The sequence below is a fragment of the Cinclus cinclus genome, chromosome 5 (genome assembly GCF_963662255.1).
Source record: "Cinclus cinclus chromosome 5, bCinCin1.1, whole genome shotgun sequence".
NCBI lineage: Eukaryota > Metazoa > Chordata > Aves > Passeriformes > Cinclidae > Cinclus > Cinclus cinclus.
Genome location: NC_085050.1, coordinates 49,709,296 through 49,734,711, shown reverse-complemented (window position 1 = coordinate 49,734,711; position 25,416 = coordinate 49,709,296). Strand labels below are relative to the sequence as shown.

The 25,416-nt window shown below is 39.7% G+C and overlaps 1 protein-coding gene across 1 annotated transcript in view; it reads right to left on the bottom strand.

The window, feature by feature from the left end:
- COL25A1 (collagen type XXV alpha 1 chain) overlaps positions 1–25,416 on the bottom strand; it is a 295,085-nt gene that overhangs the window by 60,573 nt on the left and 209,096 nt on the right. Inside the window, exons 9-12 of the mRNA XM_062493773.1 lie at positions 25,248–25,355; positions 19,358–19,393; positions 7,656–7,682; positions 5,209–5,253 (exon numbers count right to left, since the gene is read on the bottom strand). Coding sequence (XP_062349757.1) covers positions 5,209–5,253; positions 7,656–7,682; positions 19,358–19,393; positions 25,248–25,355 — 216 coding nt within the window. The remainder of the gene's footprint in view (positions 1–5,208; positions 5,254–7,655; positions 7,683–19,357; positions 19,394–25,247; positions 25,356–25,416) is intronic.

The following is a 25,416-nucleotide window of genomic DNA, read 5'->3' as shown; positions in this document are numbered from 1 at the left end:
TGTCACTACTGCACTGAATTAGAAAGAAGACTGTTATCAGCAAACTGCAATGCTGAGGAATTACTGAATGAGTTACAAAGGGGATCACCTTTAGTTATTCAAAACCTGATAATTTCTAGAAATGGCTTCAACAAAATGCTCAGAGTCTCAAAAGTGTTTGGCTTATTCTTCCAACTGATAAGAACTATCAAGGCAAACAAAATGCTAACATGTCAAGAATATACCCAACCCAGCCATTCAATTCAGTAGTTTCAGATAATGCAAAACAAAAGCAGAAGGATATTCCTTTAGACACATGGCAGAACACCTTGGTTCAAGTCCTGACACTCTTGAGCCTGCATTAATTGTATAACTGAATTAACTCTGACAGACTGTCTTTACTATATTTGGGGAAAGAACAAATTTCAGCACCTTGCTCAATAAATAGGTGTAGCAGTTTCCTGAGATACTCTAGTGGCAGGGGCAGTCTCAATGCTTACACTGAAGTAAATCTGAATTTGGTGAGTACTCAAGTGTATAGAGCATTGCCTGGGCTCTGCTGGTAATATGAGAAAAAAATCTGTCAATATGAATTCATAAAATCTACTTCAGAAATGGTCTGAAAATGTGTAACCCACTGGAGTCTGTATCAAAGGAGTTGAGGCAGGTGAAAGCATGCTTCTTCTCACTGGAGTGCTTTCTGCCCTTGAGGCATATGCCTTAATATCCAGAATTAATCAGCTAAAAATAACATGGCTGGAGGCCCCAGCTTTTCGTGTTTGTAACAGAAAAGAAGCCTGGAGGCTGCTGTTCTGAAATCGGTTTTGTTTTGGTGAGATGCGTAACTGCTACACCAGCTGGTTGATATTCACCTCACCCTGAAAGAAAGTCAGTATTGCTATATTTTTTCAGTCACTAGAATGTAATCAATTAAGGGATAAGGAAACACAAGAGGCCCCATACCTAATCCAATCTAATTTTACTCTAAAATACATAGATGAGGACAGAGGGTAAATAAGTGGTTTTTCAGATATGTTACTATGATTTCCATTTCAAACCAGGGTTGAATTCAATTCCTTTCAACTTGCTTTTTGCACCCCTCAAAAGTAACTTAAAATTGTTTGTTTAAGGATTGGAAACTTCTCCTGTCCCTGGTTCTTCAACAAGACTCAGCTGGCCTGCAAATGTGTCTGAGAATTTGTGAACTATACTTAGGATGCTTCCTCCCTTTATTTGAAAAAATGTTAGCACATGCATACCCTTCCTCATTTCACTGAAGAGATTTCATACTGCTACCTTCAAAATGTGTTCATACACAGCACTGTACACAGTAATAAGGAAATACATGTACGTTAGAGAAGCAAGAAACATGAAGAAAGCAGTAAGAAATGTGCATACCCAGGCTCTGACTCTACTCATAGGAAGGAAAGTTCTTCTGAGGTTTATCAAATCGCTTTTGCCAATCTACCAAAAGAATTCAAAATGAAGGGATCTATCGTGACCACTCATTCTGTTTTCAATACAGCCTTATAAAAATCCCCACCAAAATATCAAGTACTGCATAAGAAAAAGCGATTTATGGAAGTTGAGAGTGTTGGTTTACGCACACCAGGCAAACTCTTATTTATAACACAGAGAGTTCTTTGCACAAACTCCAGAAACTGGGTTTCTTCAGGCCAAATACCATCTTAAGAAATCCCTGCTTTTCTCCTTGTGTCACTGCTTCAGTCACTGAGAGCCCTTATTAAATCAGCACCACTTAACAAATACCAGAATATATATTCTACACTTGCGGGGTTGAATTTTCCAAGAAGCACTTTGTAGTCATTTCAACATGATGAATGTAGGGATATGATATCCTTAGATCACTGCAACCTCCTATCTCCACACAGAACTAATGCTTTTTCATACTTTTCAAGTGCCTGAGGAGCTTCTGCCAGGGGTGGAGAAAGGGAATTTTATCTGCCATTGCACTGTGGTAGAAAGAAAACTGTGGACTGCACAACAGTCTGCAAAAGTAAAGGAGCACTCAGAAAGACTTCTTATCTCAGCAAGTTTTGCTCCATCCCAGAAAAAAACACTCTCTCCAGCTGCAGGTATTATTAAGCAGCTCCTTCCCAGTTACTGCTCTCAAGATAAACTTGCTCTAGTTTCTCAAATGTAGGAACAAATTAAGATTGTAAATGTCCTTGCAAGACTACCTGTAATGTTTCACTGGTTTTGGCCTAATGTGTGAAGGTTTTATGGCAGTGATTTTGCTACTCTGAATACAAGAAAAAATCTACTAGCTAGCAGTCCTGCAAAAACATGTGGGTTGTGTAAAATTACACTTACTCTAGTATCTAGAGATTGTCTAAGAGAAGTGGTTCATATGTTAAGGGATTAGAAAACTATTCTAAGTGCACTCAGAATTTATGATCTCATTCCCAGACCTACTGGTCAGACTTGTCAATCATCTCTCATAGCCCAGTATTTCAATTAAAGAAGAGGCGAAAAGAAAGAAAAAGGAAAATTACAGAGGCGTTTAGAAGATGGAGATGACCTAACTCTGTTTTGTTCAACTGCTTGAGGACAGAGCAAAGCTAATTCACTGCTGACATTCATTAGCTGAAAAATACTTCATTGTCCAAATGAGAAAAACACTCACACACTTTAAATTTAAGCATGTGCTCAGCACTCACTGCCTTTTAAACTAAGGAAAAATATTAACTTGAAACTCAGTGCACTGCACATGCTGCTGTTTGACAGAGAGAGCTCATTGACCAAAAGGCAACCAAGACAGTAAGGCTTTTGTAAAGTCTTCTAAACTAAGTAACTTCTAAAAAGGGGATGACTCACATCACGCATGCAAGTTGAACCCAACAACTCTGCAAGTCGCCATGAATCTGAATGAGTAAACACAGAAGTGCCAGCAGCTGGCTCATAGTACAGCCCAACTCCTAAAATCACCACTTTGGTCCTCATTTAACATCTTGTGTGTCACACTGCTCTGAGAATCTGTTTTTTCATAGAAATGAAAGAAATTACCTTTTGATTGCAAAATATTAACATGGGATTCCTAGGCTGCAATATATATTCTAACTTCAGGCAAACACTGCTTCAGTTTAAACTTAATTTCTACCACTATTTCCAAGCTAGCAGAATTTTTAAATCTATTTATTAAAAGAGATAGCAACATTCAACTTTCATCTGCCTAGTATTATAAGAAAATAATATTTTTTTGCAAATGTGGACGTGCTTTCTAGTCAGTATCAACAAAAACTGGGGAAATCAAACTGAAGAATGCAACAGCAATGTTTTCTTCTCTGTATGTTTTTTGTGTTGGCATCTATGTTTCACTTCAGTAATTTAGATTTTTTTTCTTAAATGTCAAAAGTAAAGCAGTCCAGATACACTAAAAACACCTTGACATCTTTAATAAAGTGGTAATAATTTTAAAATGTCTGCAAAGTTACAGATGTTATGAATGTTGAAGTAAATCAAACAGACACCCATAAATTGAAAATTTTGGAGGTTTTTTTTTTAAAGCACAGTTTAAAATTAATGATCAACATTTAAAGATTTGTTTGCATCTTCCCATAATATTCAACTGCACATTTTTTTATGCCCCCTGAAACATGGCTGCAGATAAGTCTATGTGGTATCCTAAAAACAGACAAGCAACAACCTTGCCACAGAGCTTAAAAAAATTCCCTGTCTCCATTTCAAAATGACATATTAATCACATATTTGACACATTTTGTTAATACCAATTTTTCTGCTCATCTGAATGAATTTTTCTGGCTGGAGTTTGCATGATTACTATTAGAAATAAAGTTCTTGAATAAAATATGAACCATAAATTCTGTTGTATTCAAAGTGGTTTCCAATTTCACCCTCTCCAGTCTTCTTACATATTCCTACAGACATACTACAAAGTAAATTTTCACTGGCATTTCACTCAGGCCACAAAAATTACTTGAATTATGTACAGCAACAGCATCTCAGTTAGTAAGCACTGTCTACCATTCCTGTTGCAACTGAATGAAGCTATAAAAAATGAAGGAAAAAATCTGAGGACTTAATGCAAATTTGTTTCATATTATTTTCTTATATATTATGATATTTTTATATATATAGTTAATTCTGAATAGTTTTTATTTTGTTGTTTCACATTAGTCGTAATACTCTGATTAGTTTAAAAATAAATTCCTATCACAAAAGTAAAATAAATTATTATTATGTTATTTCTTATAAGCACTCTCAAGACACAGGTCTAATACTACGTATTATGCTATTAGAAACAGTACATTCTTTAGTTTCTCTTTTTTTAAAGAAAAATTAAATATAAATTATTTGAAACATCTTAACGCTTATTCCTAGGGCTCTTGTTGAAGGAAGCAGAAGAGAGGATTGTCTAATAGAACACTTATACACTCCCATCTGCTGCTGCTTGAACCTGGTGAATACATATATCATTCGTTTTCCTTCTAGCATCCCTTGCCAGTGCTTTTGAAGTTCACTAGGAATGCTAGGGCGTGCGGAAACAACAGATGGATAATACTCTTTACAGCCAAGGAGGTACACTATTTAAACTTCATCACCCAGACTTGCCAAGAAACCTTAGCAATTCTGTAATGCAGCCCTGCTGCTGTATTGTGACCTCTCCTTATGGAAGGCCGTTCTGAACTATGACTTAGGGTTGACAGTGGCTTGCCTAAATTAGCATTTCCTCTTGTTTGTGTTCAAAAATATTTGTTTGATTTATTCCTCTGTGTTTTCATCCCCAAACTCCAATTTCAAATTATCCTCCAGCAGCACTTTCATCTCTTTTTCTTTCTCTATTTAAAGACTGTATTAATTATGTATTGGCACCATATCAGTACCCAATATCAACGTAAGTTTTTGCATCATGGGACTGAGTTAACAAAAAGTAAAAACCCTTTGTTTGTAAATATGATGATTCAAGTAACACACTATTAATACACATTTCTTTCTACATCCTATCAGTCATCACCAAATCTGAACACCAGACTTTCAGCTTAATTAATTACATTTGCTGCTTGTTCAAGTAAAAGTAGAAAAAAAATTACTACAGAGCACAAAGCCCATTATATGGCCTTTTCCATGAAGCCAATTTGAAACCACAGCTCTGGATATAAGGTTGCATATTGCTCATGTGGACAAGCCCAAAATTGCTTTAATCCACTACATAAATAACAGCAGTGCTGAAAAAGTCAGAGAACTCACCACTTGTCCATCTCTCCCTGGAACACCAGGCACTCCGACAGAACCCTGGAGGGAAACAGACGCCAGTTTTTAGCAAATTAAACAGGTCATGAAACCTTTCATCTCATAATACAGTATTTAGAAATAATAGTGAATGTTTGCTTATTGTAGCTGTAATATATTTTTCAAGAACTCATTTTTACCCAAGCTGAGCTCTCTTTTTAGTTGAGATTTTATACTAACTAGACATATTCTCATGTTGCACATTATAAAGGCTGCATGGAAACAAGAAACAAGCTTCAAGCTCATATTTTGTAATGTTGTGGATGCTTCACAAGAAATGTAAGAATTAAAATGCTATTCCATTTAATGCTCTCAATAAGTTTTTAAATTGATCCCATGCAATTGAATATAGCACCTGAACAAAACTATCAATGCTTCTAGAGGGATCATTCAAACTCCATAACTTGTAGCACCAATCCATCTCAAGGCTTTTAAGAGATAATGTGTGGTGATTCAGTCTGACAGTATAAATTACAGATACATTTTTAAACTGCATCAACACTAGCACCATCAAAATTAAAAGGTCAATACAGGCCAAACACAAGGGAAAAGAATGGAAAAAAAAATTAACAATTACTTATAACATTGGAGGGATCTTTTTTACAAAGCTCTTATACTCTAAGTTTCTGTGTGATGGATAATTTGTTTTGAAGGACCTTACGTAACTTGCTATGGAAAACACAGTGAAAACACAAAGCATGAGGAAAGCAGGAAAGCTTGTACAGCATTCTCCTCTTATTTTATCAAGATGATGCTGCTCAGCAAGGGAACTGAAAGGATTGCTGCATGGCAATTCCCCCTCTATTTTGCTTGAGGTATCACTAAAATTATCACCGACAACCAAAGGAAATGGGTCCAAAACAGATGCACACATTTTTCAATTAGTAGAGTTGGGAAATCCTGTGAAACAGGAAAAGGAAGCAACTCATGAGGGTCTCAATAACCCTCCAAGAGCTAGTAACAGAACTTTGAATCAGTAAGAAATAATATACCACATCCCAGCATATCTCCATGACTCACAATGCTCTCCCCCTTTCTCCTGAAGCTTCTACTTTAGCATCCTTGTTTTCTCTTTTTGCTGCATGCATAGTCATGGCTTTAAGCTACTGCAAAGGGGCCTGAATGAATATTTTCAGATCTCTGTATCAGTTTTCCAGAAAACTAGAAGGCTAAGCTCAGGACAGCATTAAACTATCAGCCTCAATAAACTATCCTATATATAACACTTCCTCTGCTCAGTGGCAACTGATTATTTTTCTTATGAAACACAGCATGTTAGGAAGTGTAAAATGAAGCTGATTCTACCATGATAAATAAATGTTTATCAGATATTCAAAAGTCCATCAGCACGTGGGTTTTGTTGATGTCGTACATGCAAAGTATCCTCCTCCACAATTCTCAGGGTATAGCTTTATAACAGCAGCTTAGACATGAGCCACATTCCTGCATTACCAAACACAAAGGGTAGTCCTCTCCTTTAGCCTGCAAACTCTATACAGCCCACAGCTGCCAAAATTCCACCAATTTATATGCTGTGGGATTATGATTTTACTTTCTATGTTAAAAGAGTTTCATTCTAAAAGATGCTTCACTCTAAAGGACATTATTTCAGAAGGTAAGTGGGCATCCTTCTCATATATGTCAATTTTACTTATTTCTTCCTCTTTTTTTTTCCTTTATACAAGTTATAGCTATTTTATTAGGTATCTTTCATACAACTTTTCAATCTTTTGAAATCAGCTAGAAAATTACTAAGTCAAATACCAGAAAAGTACCACTCACTAGCTGTTACTGCTGATATGCTGAGGACTGTTTTAATGGCGTAATTCCATAAATCCTAAACTCACTCAATCAAACCAAGGCAGTCAACTTTAATAAGTACAAATAACACTGAAGGCATTCCCAGGAAGCCAGGTCTCAGATTACCAAGGGAACAGGAAGACACCGGCAGACCACCTGAACACCACCAACCAAGCACTATTTATCAGCAACACCTACATCCTTTGTTTCTGCCAGTCAATTCTTTAGTCATATGGCACTGATCTACTTGAGTAGACATGCATTTAATCAGAAACTTTATCTTCCCACTTTCACGACATTTTAACTTTGGTTTCCTAATCATACCAGAGTATGAATGAGAAAATTATAGTGACCTTTTCAACTGAAAGTTAAGCAGCCAGATTGAAAACAGTCTGCTCTGCATTGCTTGAACTTCTTATGGTGGGGGAAATGAGAAATCTCATGTCTCGCATTATACGGCTCCATTTTGCAAAAACAAAATTCAGAACCTAAGCTAATTGATTCAATGCAGTGTACAGTAGCTTATTCCATTTACCTTTTCTGCTTTTCTACAAGTTGGCACAGGAGGAATAATCACTTTCACAGCATTCTTGTTTATACTATACCTTTTGTCCTGGAGGCCCCTGAGGTCCCTGCAAAGGGAAAACAATTCAATTAACATCAAAACTCCAGCCAATTTAAACTGAAATGACTAATTAAGACTGTCTTCTTGTGTAAGCACTCTGATACCAGACTGAAACCAGCTGATGTTTTATAAATCAAAGAAAAGTTTATGCTCAAAACGCAAAATTAATCTTTTCCCTAGAATACTCAAATTTTCCCCTTCTAATCTTTTCTTTTCCAAGCCATCTGTTTCTTCTAATACTGACAAATCTCCCAGTGTTCACTGTGGGTTTTCTCTCTCTTTTATCAGCTAACAGCCAGTTGTGAGTCCACAGTAATATATCAGCTTGTCAGCATTAAAACAAGGTTTAAGCAAACAAGTATTTTTGAGATAGAGAGAAGCATAAACCTCAAAATTTTCTCACCTTCTAAGTGTCAGCACACATGACTGTGTTACACCCAACTTGTCACATGTGCCATCATTTGCAAGTGAAGAGAAAAATCTTTAACTTCAGAAATCATTAGGAATGCTCTTAGGAAGCAAAGAACTACCATTTTGACCCCATGAGCTGAAAAGGCAGGAAGAGCTATCTCAGTTCAGGAAAGCTTAACCTTCCCTAATGTCACACAAGAGTCAAAGTCTTGTTGATATTAAGAGGACCCATTTCTCATCTGGTGTCTCTGAAATACCCAGGTGGCCATAGTGGAACACAGAGGAATGGATAGAAAATAGATCAACCAACCATGTCTCAGACAGTTTGGCAATCTGTTTTGGTAACAGCCAGACCATGTCCACCACAGCTAGCTCTATGCACTTTTGTCCCCAGGTTCCTACTATGGGTGCTGGTGCCGTATCAAGCAGGTGAATTCAGAGTCCATGAGGGTGCAAAACATAACACAAGAACTGGGAAATCCAAATCCTTCTGATGTGAGAAAGAATAAAAGAAGAACTGATTGATACCAGAAATGCAATTATTCAGGGAAACAAAAGGATTTCTGCTTCAAAATGTGATGCTGATTTTATTCTTAAATTAGTGTGAAGTCAGGCAGAATTCTCCACTGTTGCTAGATGCAGGGCTTGTTGTAACATTGCTCCCATGCAACTTTAAACAGCTAACAAGGAAAAGCTCTGCTGGTGGCAATCCTGAGCGCTGCATCCACTGATGTGGATGAATGCTTTGCAGGTTTTAATGTGGATTGGTATGTCTAAGGTTTGGCATGAAACTTTGCAAAAGCACAGATCAATGTTGCTTCTTGAAACTTTTGCCTGATTGTTTTAACAGAAAGTATTGTGAGCATCTCCTTTAGACTGTAGAGACAGATTCTGATAAAGGAAACCCACCTGTGAGGTGGAAGGTGACAATTTTACTCCCTTGCCTTCAAAAGAAAATGGAAGTACCCAAGTACTCAGCACAGGTGATGGTCAGAGCAATGAATATAGTGAGCATCTGCTTCTTCAGATGGAGAAAAATGTCCCTAACTCACAGTGTTTCACAAAAACTGCTGTTTAAATCAAGTCTTCTTTTCACTAAGTGCCTGAGAGTGAGTGATCTGCTGGGAAAGGAACCACAAATATAACAAAAAGTCTACAAACACTGTTTTTCCCTTTCTTCAAGTGCCTGACACCATCCTTCTCTTCCTCGGAGTGAAATATGCAAGTTTGTCCAGCATTTTAAAAATGCCATGAAATTAATGCTCAAACTAGTGCCTTCATACAGCAACATTATCAAAATAGGCTCCAAATGTCTACATGCTGGGCAGCAGTTGTCTGTTGACCTGTTGCAAACTAACCTGCTGCATATCAGGGTGATTTCAGGTCTTGGGAAAAATCCCTCCATCAGTAGGCCAAACTGACTACAGAACAACTGAAGACCCCCTTCATAGCTCATAACTGCTATTTTTATGTCCAAGGAATGGATATATCAGTTTCTATCTACTTAAGAAACTATTTAAACCTTCTAAAGACCTTCAGCTACATTAAATTACCATTTGGGAGCCCTTAATACAATACTACTGTATGAAGGTAAAATGATAATCCACTTACTAGTATTAGCCCCCAAAGCAACCTGTTAAATATATTCTCTGTTGAGGATTTTATGCCTGATGCTTGCAGCTGTCAGCCTGTGGAATGGATATAATTCAAGACGTTGCAGAAAACATTTTTTCCTAGCACTTCCTCCTCACCCTTGACATAATTCCAGCTTCTCCAGATGAGTTACTGAATATGAAAATATTTACACAGTATCATAGTCTTGCTCTTATGGTGACTTAATCATTTGGAGAAATCAGAGAAAAGAAGAAGCAGATACTTATCAATAAATATCTTATGCAATTAGAAGTTTTCCACTTCTGGTACTTAAGCCTTTACTCAGACTTGGAGTAGCCCTGGTGTTTCAAGCCCACTGAACCACCTGATGACAAGAACAGTCCTCAACAGTACAGCTACCTTCAGAAATTGTATGGTATTGACTCAAAAAAACAATTTCAAATAAAAGCTTACCTACATTCATACATTTCACAATTTACACAGGATAACAAGTCTTTCTTATTCTTAGAATGTTCTGACTGCAAAACATATCCATAATAGAAACCATTTGTCTTTAAAGCACTGCTCCCTAGCACTGGGAAAGAAGCCCAAAGATTGGAAACTTAACAAGTCATTCACTGACAGCTCTTGTCCCTCCCCACATAAGCCAGCAGCCATTTAACAGAAAACTTCTTAAAAAACCAAACCAAAACAAAAAACTATAGAACACCTCAGAATTGTGCTTATTTTTCTAGAATTACCTAAAATCTCTGATCAAGCCACAGAATGACACTGGAGAGATAGAAATAAATAAGTAAATAAATCTCATAGAAAGAAAAAAATAAGAAAGACTAAAAAATATCAATAACTTACAAAAACGCCATAAAACAAAAAAAACCCTACCAACCAACAACAAAAGCAAAAACAAACCAAACAAACAAACAAAACAAACCAACAGGGCTTTAACTTATTTCCAGAGGTATAAATGACAGCTTTTAAAAGAATCTATGTAGAAAATTCCACATGAACATGTGAATTTTTCCCCCGTATTATTCTGGGGAGAGTAACTGGGGATGAACTGGGGAGCATCCCGTGGTACCCACTTGATGAACAGACAATAAGACCAGCAATCAAAATCTCTGTGTAGGTCTTGGGACAGAAGCAGAAGGCAAGAAATATGTGAATGTTACCAACCAATTGCTCAGGATGCTTCCTCTTGATGTTTTTCTTTGTTTTTCTTCAGTTGTTCTGTGTTCCGTAACAGCTGCAGCAATATCCTAGCTCTGCTGTTTGCTCCAGCACAACCAAAGGGATGCTTTGCAAATGCAGGCTCAGCTAACCTTCCCTCTGGACAGATATTCTGCCCCTGGGTCCTGGCAGTCAGTGCAGAGCTGCTGCCTCAGGTCCCCACCTCACTCCCCTGAAGCCCGAATCAGCCTGGATCTGCAGTGACCACACACACATGGAACCTGCTGTCATCTCCACCAACTGGAGGCTCCATCTACCCCACAGGTAACATAAGGCCACTCAGCCTCTGTCACCATCACATCTGGGTATATGAAGGAGGTAAAACAGAAATACACAACCCTTTAAAACCATCAGCTGATCAAGAAAACAAAACAATCCCAGACACACAGAATTCTTTCACTTCCTAACTACATATACATAGATATGGTATCTGTCATTGAACAACACATCACTCCATAATAGTCTAAGCAAATATTTGTCTTTTGCCTGCCTCATTGAAAGCTGCCAGTGTTTCCACAAAGGGATGCTTAGAAACAACTCCTAAACCACTGGCTATTGATGTCAGAAAGTTCATTTTATAAAGACCATCTAGGCTTCAAAAATTCCGAAACAAGTTTGTGAGAACTGTTCAGATGAAGTGACTGCTGAGCATTTTTGAGCATTATGCCACTTTCCCTCAAATTGACACATATTCACAGAGGAACTTCGGTTGAGAAGGCTGAAAATGTTGGTCGCAAGACTTGCCCAGAATAGGAAGATAACTAAATATAATGAAAATAAAAAACAGTTCTTGCTCTTTCAGCAGTCATGAACATTTCAGGAGAGTCCTTTGCCATCATGTCCAATTGACTAAACTAGCTAGGCAGCTGTGACAACTTATTGCAGGGCTTCACTGAATTAGGTTCTCATTCAAGTAACTCCTCAGTAGGAGCACGGAAAATTAAGGTGTGTTGCTCCAAAGAAATTCAACTCCCCTCTGTGTTTCTCTGGAGAAGGAGAATTATTGATAATACGTAAACACTTGGAAAACTGGGTAACTAAGAATAAATGTGTACCAAAGTCTTCTATGCAAGTGGGTCTTTTAAAAGGTAAAATATTTTCATTATGGGTGGCATTCTTCAATCAATGTTTTTGGAAATCAACCAACCCTCCAGAGACTGTAGCAAGTCAAGTCTTTGCATTATAGAAATTATTGAATTAAGTTGGAAATTTCAATTAGTCCTTAACAAGTAACTATTCAGAGTCAATTAAACAAACAAACAAAAAAACACCCTACAAAACAAAACACATCAAAAACTAACAAAAAAGCCGACAAACAAGCAAACAAAATCCTTCCCCCCCCCCCAACAATCCAAATTGAAAAGATTTACCTAAGTGTAGTTAAAAGAAAGTTTGGAGTCCAGCACTCTTACTACACCTCATTTCTAATGTTACAATTATATTTTCCTTTTATGCTTCATATCATATGTTCCCTGTGTTTCAGCAAGCTGCAAAGTAAGAAAATTCTGCCCTGTAAAAGTTAAAGTTGCAGTTTTAAAGAGAGTAATTCAGGGTGTGATACATTAGCAACCCTCTCAAGATGCTTTTGTATTCAATTTCTAGGGACTCAGTTGCTTAATCTTTGAAGACATGTATGAATTAAAATGTTGGGGCATTTTCAATTTGCAGGTCTGGGGCAGGAATAATGATTTGTTTTATAAGGTGTTAAGAGTTCATGGACAACGAGCACAAACACCAAATGAAAATGCCTAACAAAAACATAATGAAAACATTAATGTTTTTGTATATTGAGTAAGTTATAAAGCAAAAAAGGTCACAATGGTACAATACTCTGTCATACAAAAACTCTCTTATTCCAAAGCCTTGCAAACAAAATAAAACCAAAAAACCACAACCAAAGAGCAACTAAACAACCAGAAGAATTTTTTTACTTCCATACCTTCTATGAAAGTAAAAGCTCTCTGTAACCAGAAGACCTCTGGGAAGTATTGTGTCTATATTTCTATGAAACAAAAGAAGTTCCAGGACTGTTCCTGAGAATAGTATTTTCCCTTTGCTTGTCTGTAAGAATCATTAAACACTTAGAACAGAATAATGGAATTGTTTAGATTGGAAAATATGTTTAAGATCATTGAGCCCATCTGTTAACCTAACACTGCCAAGTCCATCACTAAGTCATGTCCCTGACTGCCACATCTATGCACCTCCTAAATAGCTCCATGGGTGCTGATTCAACCACTTCCCTGGGCAGCCTGGTCCAATGTTCGACAACTTTTTCCATGAAGAAATGTTTTGTAATAGCCAATCTAAACCTCCGCTAATGCAACTTGAGGCACTTTCCTCTTGTCCTATCACTTGTTACTTGAGAGAAGAGATCAAACCCCATCTAGCTGCAACCTCCTTTCAGGTAGTTGTAGACAACAAGGTCCCCCAATGAGCCTCCTTTTGTCCAGGCAAAACATGCTCAGCTCCTTCAGCTGCTCCTCACAGGACCTATGCTCCGGACTCTTCCCCAGCTCCACTGCCCTTCTCTGAACACTACAGTGTCTCGATGTCCTTCCTGTAGTGACTGGCCCAAAACTGGACACAGCACTCTGTGTGCAGCCTCATCAGTGCCAAGCAGAGGGGGATGATCTCTTCCTTTTCCTCACAAACCAGTTTCTTACCAGTCTAATGGCATAAAGAACTGAAAATGGAAACCTGAACTAGCAAATATACATCAAGATGAAGCATGTTTCATACAAAGCATTCATCTGCATTTCACTGGAGCCTGTGTCTGGATCCCATTTATTTTGTGCAAAACTCTGAAAATATGTACCTGCATCGTTGAGGAGTGTTTCATAAAGATTACAGTTTCAAGATTGCTAGTACTGAAATGTTCAATGCTGTAATATTGATGCATCCCCTAGATATAAGAATGATCGCTTAAGAGATTATGATGAAAAATCTCTTATAACTTCTTAAAAAGGAGTGACCCCCTCCCATGCTATCCACCTTAATGGATGAAAATTGCTGCAATAACTATTCATTAGTGCTCAATAAGAGCTTCTTCATTCTTTTAGTAATTTTTTGTGGCAGCCATTACTGAAGTGCAGAGGTTATAAAACGCCTGTTTTCCCTGAGATCTCCAGCAAATTAAGCCCAGTGCAACTGTACTGGTGAAAAAAAGGAAAAAAAGAATAGTTGCTGTGAAAGGCAAAACCTGAGAATTTCCATTTCATCTGTTTCCATTAGTTCTCATAAACTTTTGCAGCTAAACAGCCTTGGAACAACACCCTATAAAATTTACTATGAACATGTTACCAGAATAAAACAAAGAAGGCACCTACAGAACTCTGGCCATTGAAAACAAAATCAAAATTAGTAGCTTCCCAGAACATCTATGAAGATTCACAGCAGCTGAGAATCTGGCCTTGACCATTGGCCTGAAAGGCTGGATTGAAACCAGCAGAACTGGACAATTCTGCCTGATTCCTGAGAATTCATTTTAATGTAAGATGAAAAATAGTATTAATTCATTTTAAAGATATGACATTCTGCAGACTTAACTGCAAGGTTACACTTTTCCACTGTCTTTCACAAATATGGCTATACCCTTTGGAAGAACATCCTCCTTTTTCTGAATAACCAGGGAAAACAATAACATTATGTTTTACTTTCTTGAATAGAAGCCCAGCAAGTCTGTATACGCACAAAAGCACTAGTTTGGAAAACATTTGGAAAACAATGTATCTTAAAGTAGAGGGATTTTGCATTTGCCTTAATCATCATAGTATAGATTTCTTTTGCAAAGAGACAGCCTTACCTGTGTTCTCCACTTATTCTGGAGTGTTCTGTTCATATAAAACATATGCAAAATTACTTATCTGTCCTTAGGGCCCATTTTGGGGAGGAAAATAATACAGTGAGGTTTTCTTTTCTGACAAGAAATAGTTGTACACTAAACATGTTTAAATTTACTTCCGAAAAAAAAAGGGAACTGAAAACATAGCATATTTTAATATTCCAGATTTTTTATTAATATGAACTAGTTCAAAATATTTTACACATAAAAGCACAAAAAACCCCTCCCACGTGGAAATCAGGAACAAAACCATCCCATTAACACCTTCTATCCCACTGCAGTTTCTGAATCTGAACATGTTCATCTGACAGTGTCAGCCTTTAATATTTTCCATCACTGACTCTTAAGTTCTCATAAATAGTCTGCAATCAGAAATCCTAACTCTTGGGTAGAAAAGAATCACAAATTCATGTATTATTGTTCTCTTAAAATAAGAAAATAAAATGGAAAAATTCTTGTATGGTATTTAAGAGTCTGTATCACCAAGAATTGCAGACAAATGGCAGGGGAAACAGGACAAATTACGAGAGAAAGGACACAACTTTATCTGAAAAGGTTGAAAAGCCATGGAAACTACTGGCCTTCTCTCTTGAGTAGCATACATTTTTCTAGTTCCACATAATATTTCAAAACTTAATCCCTTTGGTCACCCCACTACTTGGCCTCCCCCTGAATTCTCAATCCTTTGTGCACAGAGGAATGATACCTTCAGCTCTTGAAGAAAGTACATCTGCAGGGCTTTCAAATGTCATGGAAACCAGACACAAATTTCAACTACTAGTCATTCTTTCATTCTCTTCTAACATTAAAGAGGCATGCAATCACATCTTTACAACCTAAACCCCCATTTCACCTAAAAAGAAACTGAAATTTCTTGGCTCCAAGAGCAAACCTATTCTTCCTGACACAGCAATATAGAGAGTCAAAAAACCCTTGCAAAGAGTTCTCCCAAATATCTAAACCTCAAGGACAGATGAGCAAAAGAAGCATGCTGCCACATAGACAACCTGGAATAACTTTTAAAGGAGAATGAGAGACTCCTATAAGAAATAACTGAATCTCCCACATCCTAAACTGTCCCACCACCATGCCATAACCCATACATATTTTTACAAGGGAAATAGGGAAAAAGAAAGGCCATTCCTTGTCTTGAACTCTCTTGAGCCAAGGCCAAATTCATGTCAGAGAATGCAAACACTGTCATTCTCTGCATATGGTCTTAGCAAAACTCTCCTGCCTGAGAGGGAGAAAAGTTATTATTGCCCTCTCTCATAACTCTGAAATATCTTTTTCTCTTTTTTATTTGCTAACACAGAACTTCATTAAATATGAAGAAAAACACAGCAGCAGATTCTAAGTTGCAGCAAATTGCCACCTTTTCACTTGAGTCACTGGATTTTCTGTTTCATTGAAAGGAGAACATGAACAATCCAAAAATTCCAAATGCATAATAATTTCAGCTTTCTGTAAATCAAGGTACATATTGTTGCAGGCGTTGGGAGGAAAGGGTTAAACATACAAGATTTGTTAAGGAGGAAATAATTTCACTTAAAGTGACCTTGCAGCTGGGAATGCTAAGAATTTAACGGGGAAATTCCAGTTACCATGTCTACTGTTGTTCATCCTCTGCCTGTTTTGAGAAGCAGAAATGCTGTATGGAGATAACACACCACCACAGACATATTTGAGCCTTCTGCTGGGAGAAGGAGTGATCATAGAAGCACAGCCTTGTGATAAACTGCTTCAGCAGGAAACCTTTGATATATTGGGGTGAGCACCAGCCCCAGCCCACCCCTGCTGTGCACTAGGATGAACTCAGCATTACAGAGCCTGTATCCCTGTGTGTCTCTTTTCACTAGGATAAACTCAGCTTAATGGAGCTGTGTCTCTGTGTGTCTCAGCTGCCTGGTGCTGTTGGTGAGGTGATGAAATAAATCTACTCTTTGCATTTCAGCTGTGGCTTCGTGGTTGCCCTGGTTACCTGTATATATCAATTCACACAGTAGTTCACACATTACTCAGCCTGTGTCATAGGCTCATGGTACATCCTGAGGAACAAGCTGGAAAACACTGCAATCTATTTGTGTTGGCCTATCTTGTACTCTTTAAGAAATTTATTCCCCTTCTTTTGTGATAAAATAGAAAACTAAGTAATTTTAAGATATGCCATTGTTAGTTCACAGATTCATACTAAAATTACCAGCCCTATCAATAATATGTACATTCATGTAGAAGTACCAAGGCATGCTAACAAATACAGGTGTAAAAATGCTTTTGAAAGATAAAAATGTTCTGTCCTCATCATTATAACCCATAGGTCAGGCTTGTTTCTATCCTTAACTTGAACAGCACTGTGGTTTAAAGCACCAGAGAATGCGACCCTACAGGCCATAAATAGCCCTCATCTTCCACAACTTTCAGCATGTCACCCAAACTGTATGGATTCTCTCCCAGCATTTAGTGCTCTTCTTGGCAGCATTCTGCCTCCACCTCAGAGGAAGAATCAAAATATATGCCACAGTACTTGCTTCTTACTGGAAAAGGCCTTGGACAGGTGGGCAAGTAGCAAACCACAGCACACTCCAATGTATGGACTTTTGGGAGACCAGGACTGGTAGCACTTTATGGAACTCATTGAATTCTGAGTTTTAATTTCTTTGAGAAGAAAATCAGGAAGCTAACTCAGACTAGAGACTCTTGGTGTGAAACAAAGGCAAGTCCTTACAGAAGAATTCCTGGAGAAATAATATAGAAACTGCTCAGGGCAGAGATCTCCATTTTCCTTTACTTTTAAAAAATAGGTGAAAAATGCACAAAAAGAAACTCAGGCAGGAAAAGATCTGTGCACCTCACCACACAATATATTATTTTTTCTAGCAGTGCAATAACATAACATACACGTTTCTAACATACACGTTGGGAAATCAGCTATTCCTGGAGAAGTATCTTAAATTCCAGTATGGAAATTCATGAAATGCATGCAGAAATTGTCAGAAACAGCTAAACAGTCCCTGAATAATTGTAACGTTTTCCATGGTGAAGAGAAGTCTGCAAATCTGTACTAACATAAAGAATATGTCAGAAGCACCAAGAAGAATAAAAAGAAACTAATTACCTCTCTGATACTCTGATGCTCTTTACTTGATCTATACATAACCTAACATTTAAGATATCAGACTGACTTTTCAAGCAGATATTTGAAGTTGGAAACTCATGTAATCTGCAATCTTTCTCCAATGCAGGCTTGCTGATTTGATTTTTAAGCACCTTTTCTTCCTATCTAAACACATCTGCATTTAGAAAAACAGATTAGTAGCAGTTTTTAGTTTTTACACACAGATGGATGGTTATGTTAGAGCAGTGGGAATGCTCTGAACATGGGGATTAAAAGGTAATGGTTTAAAAGACCTCAAAAATCCCGTGACTCTGCAGATCTGGTCTTGAATAGAAAGACACTTCTGCAGAACCTGAGTTCTGTCCAGAGGTCAAATTGCAGAATATTCCAAATACAAGAAAACAAACCAAAATAACTCCCTTCCTAGCTATTGCATCTATTCTTCACAGCTGCTCAGAAACCAAAAGAAGCGAGTAAAAAAGAGCCCAGTAGCATGCTAAAACACGAGGTAGTACCTTTGGGAGGCTTTACGTTTACTGCAAAATGAAAAAGTACAGGACTTTAACAACCTGATCACAGCAGATACCTAAGTCTCAGAATCTTCATTTCTTTTCCTTAAAAAGGTATTAGGTTTTGTCAATTGAAAACATTTTGCAATTTGTCAAAGTAAAGTATCACACCTGTTTAAATCTTCACAAATTCAGACAGCAATTATATCTGAACTGATTGTTGAGCTGATTATTACTGATAATCTTCCTCCTCAGAAGCACTCAGGAATCAAAACCACATGCCCCAAGCTACAATCTGCCACCTCTCATAAAAATAAAAATGACAGTGTTTAGAGAGACCTTAAGGGAGAAAAAGCACTGCATGTTCCACCGTACCAGGAATATGTGACGGGCAGAAATGTATGAGGTCTTAACCAGTGGCTAAAGCTGATTTGCAATCAGTGGAGCTTCAATTTAAATCCAAATGAATTGGAAGCATTTGACAAAAACAGAGGAAAAAAACTGAAATCTCAGAACAGAAGAACTTTTTAAGCATTTCAGTGCTGCCTCTTCACTGTTATGTCAAGCAAAGATCCAGCACCCTTGACACAGAGACAGCTTGAATTTTGGTCAGTAAGACACACAGATAGTTCCTGTGCTGCCCAGTGGTCTCAAGGTAGAAACATCTCAGCTTCAGAGACAGGGTTAAGAGGGGACCAGGAACTGAGAATTGTTTTACTGTGCCCTTAGCTGTTTTGTTTCCTTCTGCTTTTCCAAGCTTAAAGAAATTGGTCTTATGTAACAGGTGACTGTATTTAAACAGAGGATGCTTTCTTTCTTGTGTTTTCTTCACAAACAAGGCCTCAAATAGCCCGTGACAAAGTAAAGTCAGGAAATACACAGCCATAGAGCTTTTTGGAATTTCCGATTTTAATCGGTATATGTCATTCTACATTTTCTTAGAAAAATGGAAGAATACTTACTGTCAATCCTTGTTCTCCTGGTTTTCCTGGCTCACCCTTTGAATAAAAAACAGGAGTGAATAATTTCAGCAAAACATCTTGATTCCAGTTTTCTATCTAGTAATAAAGTACCTTAAAAATTTCATTCTTAAACAGGTATGGCAGCTAACTGCACATTAAAAATATTACTTTTTTGCTTTTTAACCTGGTAGTCCAAACCACAGACATCTTTAAAAGTACTGCTTCACAATCATGTAAAGTATTGGTGTTCTGACTCTGTCCCTTGGTTCCAAACATAATATTACATTCCACTGTGCAAAAAGACACAGGGAAAGGTTAATTTCACATATGCACTGTATCCCACAGTATAAACATTCCAAGATTACTGGTCTTTGTCATCACCTCAGTCAGCAGGCATAATTTACTGTTGTCAATTACCACGTTCTGTAAAACCATGAATATTAGTATTTTGAAGCCATGAAATAATTACTCATCTGTTAAATACCTAGACTGGCTTTCAAAATGGTAACCCATCATTTCTCCAATGTATTCTCTTTTTGTGGGCACAGCTCTACATACAATCAGAATCTATCTTCTCCCCTTTCTTCCCATATGAACACATACATCTCTCTGTAAAGACATTAAAATCAGTGTATGACATATCAGTCAAACAATAAAGGCTAAAAATACCCATCCCAAAAAAGCAGAGCTCCTATCATTTTAGTGGTCTGGTTTATACATCAATGCCTTGAAAAGACAACTGAGTACAGGGGAGTCCATGCACTATTGTATCAGCACAGCTGCAGGGTCTTCTGCAGCAGCTTTGTAATAAAAGAAAGCCTGTCGTAAAATTGATGAGAACTGCTCTGATGTCATTGTTCCTGGCAACTGAAAAGAATCAGAACTGCTTATCTGGGTATGCGTGAACTGCACTCAGAAGCAAACATGCAGCATCTGCAAACACACCAAGGACAGCTGGGAGAAAGAAGCTACGGAGGCACAGGTTTCTGGCTGGTCACTGCCCCAAAACACCACTTTATACTTGTGGCGATTGTAAACCTTCTTGCTTGAGAAGGACAGGCTGGAACAGAAGCCCTGCTTTATCCAACCCTGCAGAAGAGGCAATGTCTGTCTAATTGTCATTGGTCACTCTAAGGACATCCTCCTATAACTGTGTGATTCTGCAACACCCCATCTCATAACACAGTAGAGCTGCCGTTTCCAGCTCACCAGCTGAAAGTTCCACGCATGTCTTTAGCTCAAAAATAAAGCTCTCTGTTGGGGGTTGTTTTTTCCCCTTTTCCCTCTGTGGAAGTTTTCCCCATTGTCATGCTAAGATACCTGTTGATTGGGCTCTAGTGACAGGGGGAAGGGGAGGGAAGAGGGAAACCCCTCAAGGTTCAAACAGCCAGAAGAGGAAGTGGAAGGCTCTGGCTCGGCCCCCATTTCACCTGCGGAGTTTGGACGAGAAGGACGATTGCTGCCTCAGCTCCATCCCTGTCATCCCAGCGTCGGGAGCCATCCTCACTGCTGTGGGACCCTGCCCTGCTCCCATCTCGCTGTAACCTGCCACCATCCAGCACTCTGCTGAGCACCAGGACCCACACCGTGAGCAGAGGGGTCTCTCCATCTCTCTCTCCCACATGGGCTGCTGCCATCAGTCCCAGCCCTCCTGCAGCTATGCAGGAACAAGGGCTTGTCCTGGAGCCTTTGGCAGAAGGTACCTGGTGAGACCCGAGGCCGACCTCTGGGATTCTGGAGCTGAAGTTACAGAGGGTCTGAAGCCAACTACACCCCAACAGAGAAGGAGATCTTGGCTGCTTATGAAGGAGTTCAAGCTGTCTCAGAGGTGATTGGCACAGAAGCACAGCTCCTCCTGGCACCCCGACGACCAGTGCTGGGGTGGATGTTTAAAGGGAAGGTCCCCTCTACCCACCACGCCACCGATGCCACATGGAGCAAGTGGATTGCCCTCATCACACAGCGCGCCCGTATCGGAAACCCAAATCGCCCTGGGATTTTGGAAATAATTACAAACTGGCCAGAAGATGAAAATTTTGGTCTTGCCGATGAAAAGAAGCAAGAACAAGTGACCCGGGCTGATGAAGCCCCACCATACAACCAACTGCCAGCAGATGAAACTCGCTATGCTCTTTTCACTGACGGTTCCTGTCGCATCGTGGGGATGAACCGGAAGTGGAAAGCAGCCGTATGGAGCCCCACACGACAGGTTGCACAAGCTACTGAAGGAGAAGGTGGATCAAGCCAACTTGCTGAACTCAAAGCCGTTCAGCTGGCCCTGGACATTGCTGAAAGAGAGAAGTGGCCAAAGCTCTACCTTTACACTGATTCATGGATGGTAGCCAATGCTCTGTGGGGCTGGCTGGAAAGATGGAAAAAAGCTAACTGGCAACGTAGGGGAAAACCAATCTGGGCTGCTGATGAGTGGAAAGACATTGCCAGTCGGGTAGAGAAGCTACCCGTAAAGGTCCGTCATGCAGATGCCCATGTCCCCAAGAGTCGGGCTAATGAGGAGCACCAACACAATGAGCAAGTAGATCAGGCTGCAAGGATAGAGGTGTCACAGATAGACTTAGACTGGCAACACAAGGGAGAGTTGTTCCTGGCTCGATGGGCCCACGATGCCTCAGGTCACCAAGGCAGAGGTGCTACCTATAAGTGGGCACGAGACCGAGGGGTGGATCTCACCATGGACAGTATTTCCCAGGTTATCCATGACTGTGAGACGTGTGCTGCCATCAAGCAAGCCAAGCGAGTGAAGCCCCTCTGGTATGGGGGGCGGTGGTCCAAATATAAGTATGGGGAGGCCTGACAGATTGACTACATCACACTGCCTCAGACACGCCAAGGCAAGCACTATGTGCTGACCATGGTGGAAGCCACCACTGGATGGTTGGAGACCTACCCTGTGCCTCATGCCACTGCCCGCAACACCATCCTGGGCCTGGAAAAACAAGTCCTTTGGAGACATGGTACCCCTGAGAGAATTGAGTCAAACAATAAAACTCATTTCAAGAACAGCCTCATAAACACCTGGGCCAGAGAACACGGCATCGAGTGGGTGTACCACATTCCTTATCACGCACCAGCGGCTGGGAAAGTGGAACGGTGCAATGGGCTGCTTAAAACCACCTTGAAGGCACTGGGTGGGGGGACTTTCAAAAACTGGGAGATTAATCTACCAAAGGCCACATGGTTAGTGAACACCTGAGGTTCCACTAACAGAGCAGACCCTGCCCAATCTGAAGCCTTGAGAATACCACATGGAGATAAGGTTCCAGTAGTGCACATGAGAGGTATGCTAGGCAAAACTAGGTGAACTCTGCCTCCAACAAAGACAATTCAATCCAGGGGCTTGTTTTTGCTCAAGGACCAGGTTGTACCTGGTAGGTGATGCAAAGGGATGGAAAGACCCGATGCATACCCCAAGGAGACCTTGTTTTAGGGTGAACTACCTATGATACTGTGCCTGTATCTGTAACTACATGTATGCCTACAATTTAAAGATATTTTAATTTGATGTAGCATGTTGGTATGGGAAAATCGCCGCCTCTGCCCCATCTCTGCCATCCCAGTGCCTGGAGCCATCCTCACTGCTGTCGAACTCTCGCTGTAACCTGCCACCATCCAGCACTCTGCTGAGCACCAGGACCCACACCGTGAGCGGAGAGCTCTCTCTCCATCTCTCTCTCCCCCTGGGACAGCGCTGCCATCACCCCCAGCCCTCCTGCGGCTCTGCGGGACCTGCCCGCCCCCAGCACCGGGAACTGCAGCTCAGGGAAAAGGTGCCTGCAGCCAAAAAACACTGGGACTGAGTTACTGTTCTGTTTGTGGGTAATTTCATAGCTGTTGTTGTTCTTGTTTGTCTTGTTAGATATACTAGTAAAGAACTGTTATTCCTATCCCCCTATCTTTGCCTGAGAGCTCCCTTAATTCCAAAATTATAATAATTTGTAGGGAGGAGGGATCACACTCTTCATTTCAGAGGGAGGCTTCTGCCTTTCTTTAGCAAATACCTGTCTTTCAAACTAGGACACTGCCCTTCCCTCTCACCTAAGGTTTCTCTTTATAGCTCTCCTATTTGACTGTGTATCCCACAACCATTGGGGAACAAGCCTCCTGAGGATCAGGAACATTAACCTGTGGGTACATAACTGTAGCGAGGGGCAGCAGACTGGATGGTTTCTACCTGAGTGCTTGTTTGTATCTGATTTTAAAGCAGTATTATGCACTGATTTTCCATAATGTTATAGGGCTTAAGATAGACACAGTTTAAAAACTATAAAAAGAAACTCTCTCTTGCCATTTAAAGTCAAAATCACTACAGAACTATTATAAAATGGACTGACCTCATTGCATAAAATGCATCACTTTCCTGTTATGAGAAACACTAATAATCCCTTTGCTAAAAAGCACGAACCAACACGCAGCCACACTGTAATCAGCAAGGCCAGCTGATTCTGCCAGCCCCATCTATGTATGCGAATTATTAAAACACTATCACTGCAGTCAGAAATGGATTCTGGTTTCAGTCTTGCCCTTACTAGATCAAACCAGCACCAACTCTGCCGACCACAGTCCATTTAACCACAACAGAAGTACATAAGTGAGACCCAGAGTGGCCCAGAGCCTGACGTGCCACAGGACTAAAAAGAAATGAGAAAGTTGCCGAAGTAAAGCATCATGAGAACGACAGACTTTTAATGTAATTTTGTAACCTTGAGCTAGAACTTATGAGGGCAGGAGTGGTAAAAAACCCAAGCCAAAACAACAGCAGCAGCAGCCCTAGAGTCCTAGAAGTCTCAACTGGTCAGTTTTGCTGGATTTTCACAGGAAATTTTAGCGGCATCTTACTATTGTCATGCTTTATTACATTTAGACAGTTAATATCTGAATAGGGTTAGAGCAGGAGTGTAGATATTTTCTTTCTCAGTTTTAGCTGAAAAGGCCCTGCAGGAAAAAAGTATGCCATCCTGGCCTCATGTGACAAGTGATGCTCTTTCTTCAAGAAACCAATTTCTGTTGCCAGTGCTGGTCCTCACCTTGCTGGTTCCCTGTGAGTCTTCTTGGCCACAGTCTTCACTTTTCATGGATGTGAACGTGTGTGTGCATCTGTACATGTGTCATTTCCTTTTTCATGTTTCTCTCCTGTCTGTGGTTCCATTTCCACACTGATAACACAGTGGCATTCACAGTGAAAAGCAAGGTACTTCTTCCACAGGAATAAAAATTAAGGAGGCCACAGAATAGAAAAACCAAAATCAAACACATACTTTTCTAAAAAGTCATGTGTTTAGGCATCTGTTTAAAAAGTGTGGGAATCATCCTGTGTCTAAAATGAACAATACACAATCTACTCGATTCTGCTGCTTGACCTAATGAAATACAGGGGCTGAACCAAAGAAAATGGTACTGCTCTTGTTGTTTAAAGATTGCAGTATCTAACTCTAAACTTCATCATACCTTGCGCAGCATTAGCAGTTTATTACTTTATTCCATGACTTTTGAGGTTCAACCACTAAGAAGTGAGAAGTCAAGAACATCCATGCTACAAATTCAGTTTTATCTTGAAGTTTGAATAGAAATATTTATTACTCGTGGAAAGAGACAGACTCTCCTCACAGAGCTATTCAATGTCAGTGAGCGACTGAGAAACCTTAGAAAGTGCAGGGAAACTGCCAGAGGTGGGAGGCAAGGAACCTTGGTGTTACTTCTGGCCCTGCTATAGACTTGTGCTGTGTGACTGACTTCAAGTATGCCTTGAAACCAGCCTGTGGTTCAGCTTCCTTGAGTCTTACTTGCCAATCTTACCTCAGAAAATGTCTTTGACACTAGGCTGGCATACACTTGAGAGAAATGCACACATCAATGCAACAAGAGAGTAACTCACCGTTAAGCCAGGCATCCCACGAGGACCATCTTTGCCAGTATCTCCTGGGGGACCTCTGGGTCCTGGTGGTCCTGGAGGCCCAGGGGGTCCAGCTTGTCCTTGGTCCCCCTAAACCAATAAAAAACTCATCACAAAAATGCTTTAGAGGCATCAACCACATAAAACCACA